The 12,500-nt window shown below is 38.7% G+C and overlaps 1 protein-coding gene across 2 annotated transcripts in view; it reads left to right on the top strand.

Moving 5' to 3' along the window:
• The window catches only part of LOC144969332 (cytochrome P450 3A43-like), a 26,754-nt gene that overhangs the window by 5,735 nt on the left and 8,519 nt on the right, over positions 1-12,500 (top strand). For both annotated transcript variants that reach the window (XM_078908444.1, XM_078908450.1), the window contains exons 3-5: positions 1,032-1,430; positions 2,723-2,864; positions 10,856-10,986. In XM_078908444.1, the coding sequence (XP_078764570.1) occupies positions 1,032-1,430; positions 2,723-2,864; positions 10,856-10,986 (672 nt within the window). The remainder of the gene's footprint in view (positions 1-1,031; positions 1,431-2,722; positions 2,865-10,855; positions 10,987-12,500) is intronic.

Consider the following 12,500-nt stretch of genomic DNA (forward strand, 5'->3'; position numbering starts at 1 on the left):
AATATTATGAGTATCTGGCCAGTACTCCGTTGTAACATGAGTTTCTGGCCAGTACTCGGATGTAATTAATATTATGAGTATCTGGCCAATACTCGGATGTAATATTATGAGTACCCTGAGGTTTTGTCTCCGTCGGGAATAGATGTATTATCGCTTAACAGACACCGTCATGTCTCGTCCTACTTGTTAAGTGTTGCTGTTGGCTTGGGACGCTTTGTAAAGCGCGTTGAGCTCGATTAGTGGATATAGCGCTATATTAATCCTCGAGTTTTAGACTACAATACTGACGTAATCTGTTAAAATTTAAAAATTTGACCAGAAAACTTGTCCTCCAAATATTTTGATCGATTTAAATGACTCTCATCTTGGCAAAATCTCTCAAACCCGGGACTTTGCCGACAGGTCAAATATTGATACCGATCACTTATTAGTGTGAGTGTGAACCAAGTGCTTTTCCAACTGAGTATAACATTACAGTATGACATAAATCGGAGCTTGCAATCTTGTAAAATCAGTGCAGTCTCAACATTGATTTTCACTTTATCATTATCTATATTCATTTAAAAACATTTCTGATATACCTAAAGTTACGTCTGAAAGAAGATTCGAGAATTACTTGGATTCAGACTAGATGTTAACATCCTCAAAACATGCACCAGCTCCTTAACTGTGGCTATGTGGTCTTGTGGTATGACACTCGCGTTCGGATCGGAAGGTCCTCGGCTCGAGCCTCGCCCGACGCATAGTTGAGTCCTTGGAAAAGGTTCTTTACTCATATTCTCTCACCGTACTAAGGTGTAAAATAAGGACCTGGTCGTTAACAACCCTTCGGAGAAAAAAATTGTAACGTTGCTTAACGGGCGTCGTGTCTCGTACTAAATGTTACGGGTTGCTGTTGGTCAGGGACCCCGTGTAAAGCGCTTTGAGCACGTTTAGTAGATATTGCGCTTTATAAAAGCTCAAGTTTTTTTAAAACTCCCATATGTAATATATAACATTAATATAAACATCAACCTTTTTTTATTCAACAGTTGTTTTTTCATTCCAATATCCCAAACCCTCCGGAGAGACTACTCAACTGGATGTTCAGCAACAATCGCCTGGCGATCTTAGAATTTTTAAGCGATATCTACTTTACCTATGGCGTTTTCCGGTTCCAAAATAAGATCTACCTCCTCGATCCCAAACTTTCCTTGAAAGCCGTTCACAAGCTGGACAAAGGAGCTTTTGACTACCTACCCACATCCCCGCTCAAGAACAGTTTTCTAAACACATCAGAAAAGTCACCTGATATTCGTCATGTGATCGCCGCGACTTTCCGAAAGTCGAACATCGAGCGGAAGGGGCGTGCCATGACGGAAGTCATTGAGAAGGCGTTGTTGAAGTTATCAGGAGAGGATTGTGTTAACCTGAGTGATTTTACATTAAAGGTAGGGAGGGGATTGGGTCGTGTGTGGGGTTGGTTACTTGAGAGGGGTGTTCTGATGGTATTGGAATTGTTGATGATGATGATTTATATCACGACGACGATGATGACGATGATGGCGATGATGATGATGATGATGATGATGATGATGATGATGATGATGATGGTGATGGTCATGACGACGACGACTACGACGACGACGACGACGACGATGATGATGATGATGATGATGATGATGATGATGATGATGATGGTGATGATCATGACGACGATGATGATGAAGATGATGATGACGATGGTGATGATCATGACGACGACGACGACGAAGACGATGATGATGATGATGTTGATGATAATGATATAAAGAGAATTAGGCTGAAGAATGTCAGGAGGAAAAAGATAAATAGAATTATATGATCACTGTGATGGGGATTTATTTTGTCAATAACATTATAGAGTTGTTGCTAGTAATTCATATGTTTATATTTCAAAATCTGTTGTTTACTGACGAAGGTTCTGTAATCCGAAAGTTTATGTTTTGTATTGCTTTTCATGTAAGCTATTTGATGACGTAAGACATGGAAAATTCATTTTGTCACAACCGCAATGAATCTGATAATGTAAATCGCATATTGTTAGTTTGTTTATTTTGTTAGTTATATACTAGAAACTAGCACATAATGACAAATTACACAATGATAAAAATCTCAGAATGATGCGTTTTATTATCAAACTTGTATAGATAGAATGCGCTTGGCCGAGGAGTTCACAACATTGCCATCCGGAAGTATAACGGACCAACACACAAACTCTGTGTTACCATGAACTTTTATAGTCTGGTTAATACAGTGTAATGAGAACAACTCACAAACGCGGATGGCAAAAACAATAACAAAGGCCTGAGTGACGTCATCTGCATACTATCTATATTATTATATAATCATAATATACAGGTGGTACTCAACGTTGTATGCTATGCGGGTATTTTTTAAAATCTCACAACATCTGCCAGCGGGTATAACGTACCAACACACAAAACTATGTGTAACCTTAAACGTTTATAGTCTGAATGAATATTACAAGTTAGTGAGAACTACTCATAAAATGGCTGGCTAAAAACAATAACAAAGACCCGAGTGACATCAATTTCGTTCCTTCACTAGAAAGCTATGGGCTTGATGAACAAAATGATACACTTAATCTTCTTTAAAAGCCAAATGTAAATTGTATGTGTTCGTTCAGTATGCCGTTTTCTTAAGCGCACCTTATTTTGAAGTAGTTTCTTGTTTGCGCCAGATAGCGTTGGACATTGTTGGTAAAGTTCTACTCGACCTTGACCTTGGTTCTCTAGATGGAAAGCAAGACCGATTGCTGCACGCAATGATGACGATCCTGCACCGATCTTTTGCTTTGGGAGAAGTTGCTCCTGACAGTCAAGGTGAGGAAACAATAAAGATCTGAACAAATGTGTATGAAAGGTGCCAGACAAAGCAAGAAAGAAAAATAGAAGAAAAAAAAAAACATCCCAAAAATCAATCTACCTCGACTGAGGATCGAACCTCAGACCATCTGATTACCGGTCAGGCTTGCTACCATTAATGGGTAGCACATCTGACCGGTAATCAGAAGGGATGGGTTTTTCTTCTATTTTTCTTCCATGCTTTGTCTGGTACCTTTCATACACACTTGTTCAGATCTTTATCTTACACTGGTGCCTGCTCCTTAATTTCTTAATTTGATATGAGTAAACAATGTATGTATGAGTTGCATTGTATAAGGTGCTATGTTACATCAGGATAAAAGTGTCACGGTCACAGGAAATCCACATATTGGGACCAAGCACGTCAGTTCCTGGCTAGAGTCACCATTTCGTCAATGCCCATTGAGTAAACAATGTATGTATGAGTTGCATTGTACATGTGTACGGCACCTATAAGGTGCTATGTTACATCAGGATAAACGTGTCACGGTCAAAGGGAATCCACATAATGGGACCAAGCACGTCAGTTCCTGGCTAGAGTCACCATTTCGTCAATGCCCATTGAGTAAACAATGTATGTATGAGTTGCATTGTACATGTGTACGGCACCTATAAGGTGCTATGTTACATCAGGATAAAAGTGTCACGGTCACAGGAAATCCACATATTGGGACCAAGCACGTCAGTTCCTGGCTAGAGTCACAATTTCGTCAATGCCCATTGAGTAAACAATAATGATGATACAATAGTATATTTTGTCGTTTATACATTTCGACACGTTGGCTTTACAGAACCTTTTCATAAGTCATATTCTTCTTCTTCTTCTAGGTTCCATGCCTGGTCCAGGCTTCGGATACTGCATGAATTATCTCTCTCCATTCCTCCCTGTCTCTTGCTTTTTCAAACAGCTCTTGGATTGTTAGGTTGGTGAAGCCCTTCAGTTGGTCTATGAGTGTTTTTCTTTGTCTCCCCCGGGCGCGTTTACCAGGTATTTTTCCACAACTTGCCAGGTATTCATTCTTATCTTTCCTTACTATGTGTCCGAAAAAGGATAGTTGTCGATCCACTATTAAGGGCATTAGTTTCCTTTGTTGGTATGTTTGTTTTAGCACTTCTTCGTTCGTTTTGTGTGCGGTATACGATATTCTCTGCATCCTTCTCAAGCACCACATTTCAAAAGCTTCAATGTTCTTTTGTGTTTCTGCATTTGTAGTCCAGCTTTCGCATCCGTATAACAAGATTGGCCACACGTAGCACTTCAAGACTCGGAATCTAATCCCGAACGACATCTGTTTGTTTTTCAAAATGTTTCCCAGGTCCATGAAGGCCTGTTTGGCTTGAGTTATTCTTGCTCGTATGTCTCGGTTACATCTTCCATCTGTTGTCACTATTGAACCTAGGTATTTAAAACTTTCTACGTTGGTAAGCTGCTCGCCGTGAATCGTTATATTGCAGGTGTTGTTGTTTTCGGGGTTTTTCTGTATTACCATGCATTCTGTTTTGGTGATATTCACTTCCATTCACTTGGCTTCACTATCTACTACCACTTTGTCAACAATCTTTTGAAGTTGGATTTCTGATGTTGCAATGAGTACCGTATCGTCTGCGTATCTTATATTATTTATGTTATGACCTCCTACTTTTATTCCCTCCATATTATTTATGCCCCTCATGATTGTTTCTTGGTATAGATTAAACAGATCTGGTGAGGCAACACACCCTTGACGGACTCCTTTCTTAATAGGAATGGAATTTCCTGTAGAGTTTCCGATTTTGATAGATGCCTGCTGGGTGTAGTATAATGTTTGCATGAGTCTGAGGTCTTTCTCATCAGCGCCAATGGAGTGCAGTTGTTTTAGTATTTCTTCGTGGCGTACTCTATCAAAAGCTTTTTTGTAGTCGACAAAACAGAGGTATAGTGGGGTCTGAACCTGTATAGCTCTTTCACTTAAAACACGGAGGAGGTATATTGCGTTCCTTGTCCCTCTGTCAGGTTGGAATCCATATTGTTCTTCTGCGATTTCGGGGTTAATCTTATTCCTTAGCCTGTTGATAATTATACGCAACAGTATTTTGTTGATGTGACTTATTAAACTTATAGTTCTAAAATTTTCGCATCTGACTGCACCTGCTTTCTTTGGTATTGCTATGAAAATAGAGTTACAGAGATCTTCTGGAATTTTCCCAGTATTGTATATATTGTTGAATAATATGTGAAGTTCATCAATTGCTAGATCTCCTAGGCTTTTTAATACCTCTACAGATATTTCATCAGGGCCTGTTGCTTTACCATCCTTCATTCGTTCCATGGCATGTTCAATTTCACTTTTGGTGATGTTTGTTCCGCTTAATGGTTCTTTGAATTTGAGTGGTGGTTCATTTCTATTTGGATCATTGTACAGTTCGCCTATGTATTCTACCCATCGGCTTTCTATATGTTGTTCTTCAAATAGCAGTTCCCCTTGTTTGTTTTGGATACAACTTCCTGCTGCTTTGCTTTTCCTTTTCCCTGATAGTTCTTTTATTCTTTGGTGAGCTTGTTGGGGGTTGGGTTTGTATTCTCTTTCGATTTCGCAGCATTTCCAGTCTAGATAGTTCTCGTGTGCCTCGATGCATTTGGATTTAATGTGGTTGTTCAATGTTTGGTATTCTGCAGACCCTCTGTTGCATTTTCGTCTTTCTTCAAATAGGTTTAGAATTTCATTTGTCATCCATTCCTTTTTGCTGTTTGTTTGAGCTATTGGTAAATGCTTTTCTGTAGTTGCTTTGACACACTTTTGGAATATATCAAATTGTTTTTCACATTTTTCGTTATCAGGTTCACTTTGGCTTTGTATCATGAGTGCATTTTCAAATTCTTCTCTCATTTTTGTTTGTATGCCATTGTCTTTGCATAACCTGTAATCCCTCTTTATTCTACCAGCTGTTCTCTGAATAGCTTTAAACTTTATCCTTACTGTACAAACAACTGGGACATGGTCACTGTCTACATCGGCGCCTGGGTAGGTTTTGCAATTTAATATGCCATTTCTGAATCTTGATGATACTGCTATAAAGTCTATCTGGTTCCTTGCTCTGTCCCCTGGTGATTGCCATGTCCAGGTTCTTCTTGGGTGTTGTTGAAACCAGGTGTTTGAAATCATTAATTTATTTGTTCTACACCAATCTGCCCAGATGTTTCCTCGTTCATTTCTGTCTCCGAGTCCATGTGGTCCGATTATGTCACCATCTCTGCCTCTGCCAATCTTAGCATTTAGGTCCCCCATTACCATAAGGACTTCTTGTGATTTACACATTCGTTTTGCTTTGTCTAGTGAATGGTAAAACTCTGTCATATCTGCATCTGTCGCCTCTTCTGTTGGTGCATAAACTTGAATAATATTGGTGTCAACTACAGGTCCTCTTAGCTTAACCAGCAAAACTCTGTCTGAGATTGCTACGTGCCCTTTGTAAAATTTGGTTGATTTTTGGTCTAAGATCATCCCTACTCCTTTTTGGAAAGAGGTTCCACCACTCCATATGATCTTATATGTCGTGTTGTTTTCTTGTTTTGACATGGTTCCCTGCTCTTTCCATCTCATCTCTGCCAGGCCAAGAATATTTATTTGGAGCCGTTTCATTTCTTTTAGAATGTTGTTTAGTTTTCCTTTTTGGGCACAGGTCCTGACATTCCATGTCCCAATTTTGGTTTTGTCACATTTGTTAAATTTATTTCGCCTAGTAACTGGCTGACGGTTCGGTGTGACCTGACGAACATCACGCTCCCAACCGAGCGAGGCAGCAGTCTTCCGTGAAAACATGCTCCCCTTTACGCTGTCACCGTTTAACTTTTTGGACTTATTCATGCAGTTAACTCGGCAAAGTTACAAGAATGGTTTGCCATTGCCTATTCTTGTCGCCCTCTGCAGTTGGCCAGCTTGACCTGTTACCGTTCGACACCACGAGGAGGTTGCAGTAGGGCTTGATGATGATCTATCTTTGCAGACTTGGCATCATCCATTTGTCGAACTAAGTCATATTACTGTAGTCGAAATGAGAGCTCTCTGATTTTGTAGCCGATTACGACGGTGTTGTCCGGTAGCGTGACTGGAAGGTCCACGGTTCGAGTCCATCTCTGAGCGTCAGATGGTTGAGTCCTTGAAAAGGGCGCTTTACCCACATTTTCTCATCGTATTCGGGTGTTACCTGACCATTATAGCGTTGTCTAAGTCTCGCCCTACTTAAGTGTTGCTGTTGGCTATGGATCCTTTGAGAAGCTTTTTAAGCACATTTTTTTGAGTTTGCTCTTTATAAATGAGTTTTTAGAACGGAGTACTCTATCAACTTTATGATAAAATCATTAAAAAGTATATTTGGTAAACATACCCAGTCTTGTCCATCACTTGGTGTGCTGCATGTCGTAACACTGAACAACTTATTATTTTTAAAAATTGTTTCTGGTATTTGTAACTTTCGATTGACTTGGCTATATATATATATATATATATATATATATATATATATATATATAATATATATATATATATATATATATATATATAACATGTGTGATCCCCTGCGTTAAACTGGAATTACATCGGATTGAAGTATATGTGACTATTAAACTTACATGTGGCATTCTAGGTCTAAGCACGTTAAGAAGCTACCACTCTATTTATTAGTCTCCTATTTCATATTTAAAAATAAAAACACAGTGAAACAATCTGATCTCAAGTCTTATATTTTTGGCTACAGATTCTATCTAAATAAACAAAATCACTTCGGTATAAAACTACAATGAGACAGCGGATTACATATCAAAGACCAGTTTAAGAGGGGTCATTAGAAACGGAGAACATGATTGATTGTTAGCTATCATTTGGATAGGACGCCAGTCTATCGGAAAATAATTTCTGCCAACTCTAACAGATCCATCTTTCCAATGACTACTTACTGGGTGACCGGGGAAGGGGTGGAGCCAGAAACAAAATATCGACTACATTCGGGATCGATTACGATTTCTTTGCGTGTGGAGCGCAGGGTTGCCAGATTAATTTCAGGCATTCTGCCAACTGGATAAAAAAAATCTGCCAAATACCACAAAAATCTGCCAAACCGTACTATCTATAGTACCCCCATTTGAAAACGCATCAGTTTTGTTAAACAAAAAATTCTCAAGGCCGATGACATAAATTTTTTTTTTCATTTCCCAAGTTTAACAAAATCACTAATACATAAAAATTGCCATGGAAAACGTGGAGTAGACCTATACTTTCATCCCTAGGCCTCGGAAAATAAAATCTGCCAAATATCTGCCAAACTGCCAAACCGATTTTTCTCTGACAGACGACTTCAAATTCTGCCAAAAAAAGGACATTTGGCAGAATATCTGCCAAATTGGCAACCCTGGTGGAGCGATAGAATTGTGTGGCACAGACCCAAAACGTTTTTCAAACATGGGTTAATCGGTCGTAACTTTTACCTTGAACCAAACATTGATGCAGCAGAGTGTCTTCAATCTTTTCACCCCTAATGACTACCAGAGGTTGAGGAAGTGGCTCAAAAAGGTGGAACATAAAAACAAAATTAAATGATGAAAAAAAGAGGTTATAGAATAACCAAAGCTAGAGGTGCCTAAATGAGCCAACAAAATGGAGATAAAAAAATAAAGTGAGTAGATGTGACTCATATATAAGGAAACAACACAAAACAAACAACGTTTCGGCCCTTGGCCTTCGTCAGGAGACAGTAAACACAAACACAAATATGTAAATTTACAAAATATCCCATTTTGTCAAATGTGGAAATAAAATTAATGTGAGGAAAGGGCGTCGAGTGTGGATGCAAGAAGTGGCGCGAGATGAGGAGAGAGAGAGAGAGAGAGGTGGGGGGGGGGAGAGAGAGGGGGGGGGGAGAGAGAGAGAAAGAATGAGAGAGAGAGAGGGGGGGAATGCAGAGGATATGTATATGTTTGTGTATGTGTGTCTGTGTGCGTATGTCTGTGTATGTGCATATATAGTAAAAGTAACTGCAAAAAGGTCTTTAAAATGGGGATGGGGGTGAGAGAGCGATTGATTGGGTGGTTAGTATATTATACCAAATATATATAAATGAACAAAATGAGAGGAAGAGAGATAGGTAGATAGAAGGAGAGAGTGAGAGAAATAGAGAGAGAGAGAGAGAGAGAGAGAGAGAGAGAGAGAGAGATGGATAGATAGATAGATAGATAGATAGATAGATAGATAGATAGATAGATAGATAGATAGATAGATAGATAGATAGAGAGAGAGAGAAAGGGAGAGAGGATGTCAGTTTCCGTGAGTGGTCGGTCTAAGACTGGTAGGAGTTAGTGTGTAGGTAGGTATGTATTAAGGTAGAGATGAAGGCGGAGGAAAAGGTAAGAAAGAATATTTGTAATTTTAACGTAATTTGGAGAGACTTAATATCGGGAGAAAAAAAATTTGGAGGGGGGGGGGGGGGTTTATTAGAAGAAAATGAAAGAGGTGAGAAAGGGAAAGGAAGTAAATATGAAAATGAAACTTATCGAATAAATGATGATGGAATCGTATATCCACAGGATTGGAGAAAGAAATAAACACAAATAGATTGGGCTTATGCAACCTGAATGAAGAAATTAAAACTGGTAGAGTTGGAGATGGTCAAGTGGGGATGGGACGGTGAGAGGGAGATGGCACTGAGTGCGATGGACGAGTGAGCAAGTTGGATGGGCGTCCAGGCGGGTCCTAGATTTTGTAGGTGGATGAAGAGATGGATAGAAGGATGGGGATGGGTGAATAGAGGAAGGAAGCGTGAATGAGTGAAAGGAGGGATATGAAGAGAGGAGGAGTAAGGTGGAGGATTATAAGAGTGCATAGGAGAGGGTGACTCAGACTAGCAGTGGTTGACTATAGATTAAAATAAATAAATAAATACACAAATAAATAAATAAATAAATAGATAAATGAATAATGATCATACTTATGGTGATAATGAACAACCGGTAATAATAAATTATATAGATTAAAAGGTCATTATTGCTGTGACCACCTTGAACAATACTCTTTTTTAATAATGATCCTAATATTAGGATAATAATATCGCTCTCTCACCCCCATACCCATTTTAAAGATCCTTTTGCAGTTACTTTTACTATATATCCACATACACAGACATACGCACACAGACACACATACACAAACATATACATATCCTCTCCATCCCCCTTCTCTCTCTCTCTCTCTCTCGCTCTCTCTCTCTCTCATTCTTTCTCTCTCTTCCCCCCCCCTCTCTCTCCCTCTCTCCTCATCTCGCGCCACTTCTTGCATCCACACTCGACGCCCTTTCCCCACATTAGTTTTATTTCCACATTTGACAAAATGTGATATTTTGTAAATTTACATATTTGTGTTTGTGTTTACTGTCTCCTGACGAAGGCCAAGGGCCGAAACGTTGTTTGTTTTGTGTTGTTTCCTTATATATGAGTCACATCTACTCACTTTATTTTTTTATCTCCAGGTTATAGAATAAGCGGGAAATGTGTGAAACGAGAAAAAAGTAGAATAATATGGTGATGATGTCGTAGTAATCGGGGGAGTAGTAGTAGTAGTAGTAGTAGTAGTAGTAGTAGTAGTAGTAGTAGTAGTAGTAGTAGTAGTAGTAGTAGTAGTAGTAGTAGTAGTACAACAACTGCGGTAGAGACTGCCATGCAAGGATTGGTCTGCTGAGTCACACCCGTCGCTGCTCTCAACAAGACTGACGAGACCAAAGCCATACAGGACGCAAACCATCGTCTCTTGAGACGGAAGGATGCCTACTACAACTACTACTACTACTACTACTACTACTACTACTACTACTACTACTACTACTACTACTACTACTACTACGATTACGACTACGACTAGTCGTAGTAGTCGTAGTATTGGTAGTCGTAGTCATAATAGTCGTCGTTCGTTTGTTTCACATTCCAGAATTCGCTGAGAGTAGTCAGACGTTGGATGATCTTACAGATACGATCCTCAATTGGAGCCTGGACCAATCATCAGAGAAGGAGGAGGAGAACTTTGTCCATCAACTCTATAAGGCCGGTGGTACAGATGAGGTTTGGGAATCTCCATAATAATAATAATAATAATAGAACTAAATATAACAGCACTTTAATATGTATTTTACAATACAATATACAAGTATTTTTAACTTCCACTTTTAACCTTAACAGCACAATCCCTTCCTCTTACAACAATCCCAACTTATCCAACGTGTAGCCTGAATAATCGTTCAAAACATTTGTTTTGTCAGTTGAATTGAAGTTTCTATTCTACTTAATTTTTTAAAAAAACATTTTCTGCACCACGTTTTAAAATCCCTATAGATAGTAACTTAAAAACCTGAACCATGAGATGCTGATGCGTGACAATAAGCAACTGGGTGGGGTTCATGACCTCCCATAGTGGGCAGGGAGGTACATACTGTGTCTTCTATCCCCCAATGTTTGTTTTCCAACATGCTTTCTGTTTTTGTCTTCGAATGAGATTACTTTTTTGTCCTGGCTCTGACCGGATACCCTGGCTTGGAGGGAAACAGTCAAATGTATAGTTTGTTTTGGGAGATGATATTTTTTTCCCTTGTAAATCATCTCTCTGTATGCACTGTATTATGTTTTGTTTATGTATTATATATGATATGTAAACATTTGAGTGTATTCCTCTTAGTAGGGACCTGTGCTTATGTCTGGATGAGACTTTTAGGTGATCTCAAACTGAGTACACTGATAGTGTGCTCTTGGAATCTACATCTGTTCCCAATTTGAACCGATTCCCCTTTATCTGCCTTATTCACGGATGATTTAATTGTAATTATAGACCTTTTTACTATCCCGTTTTCTATCTTATTACTGGCGCTGATATGACATAAATGTGTTGCAAGCGCCGTAAAACCCTTAAAAACAAACACACAAACAAACAAACAAACAAACAAACAAATGGTTAGCAAGCAAGCGGCTAACCCATCCTTAATACACCATATAAAAAGAAAGTACGATAAACATGTAAATGTCTTAAGTACATTTCATCAGATTCAGAAATAACCATCGAGTTTAAAATGGTTTTTCTATCATTATTCAACTATACGTCATATAAATCCAAAATTCCATTTTTTTTACATTCGTCTATTATCCGTCTTTTTGTACTAATAATCTTGCACAATACTCGATACTGCCTTCCATGCTCTGGGAAAAGGCATATATAAATTTTGGTCAGAAGAATCGTTATTCAAGTCATTATGAGCGGGTGGTTGGATGGGAGCATCACCCTTGAATCATATACCTATGATGTTCGCATGGGTGTACGATCCGATAGTGATGTCGTTTCTTCTTCTCTTTACTAGCCTATCCTGCTTCTTTGGTTTGTGATTGTATTTTTGACAGGGGATATTTTTTTTTCTGTAAATCTTCTGCCTGTTTGTTCTTGGTTATTTATAATTTAGCTTATATCTTTAGGTTATGATTTTGATTTACATTTGTACTATTTTTGTTAGATTGCTTGTTTTTTTTTGTTTCAGCGGTCTCTCATATAACCTCATTTGTGTTGGAAGAGACCTAGAGCAATAAACAAAAAA

This window comes from Berghia stephanieae, chromosome 1 (assembly GCF_034508935.2).
Source record: "Berghia stephanieae isolate SIO BIC M18660-M18661 chromosome 1, UCSD_Bste_1.3, whole genome shotgun sequence".
Taxonomy (NCBI): Eukaryota; Metazoa; Mollusca; class Gastropoda; order Nudibranchia; family Aeolidiidae; genus Berghia; species Berghia stephanieae.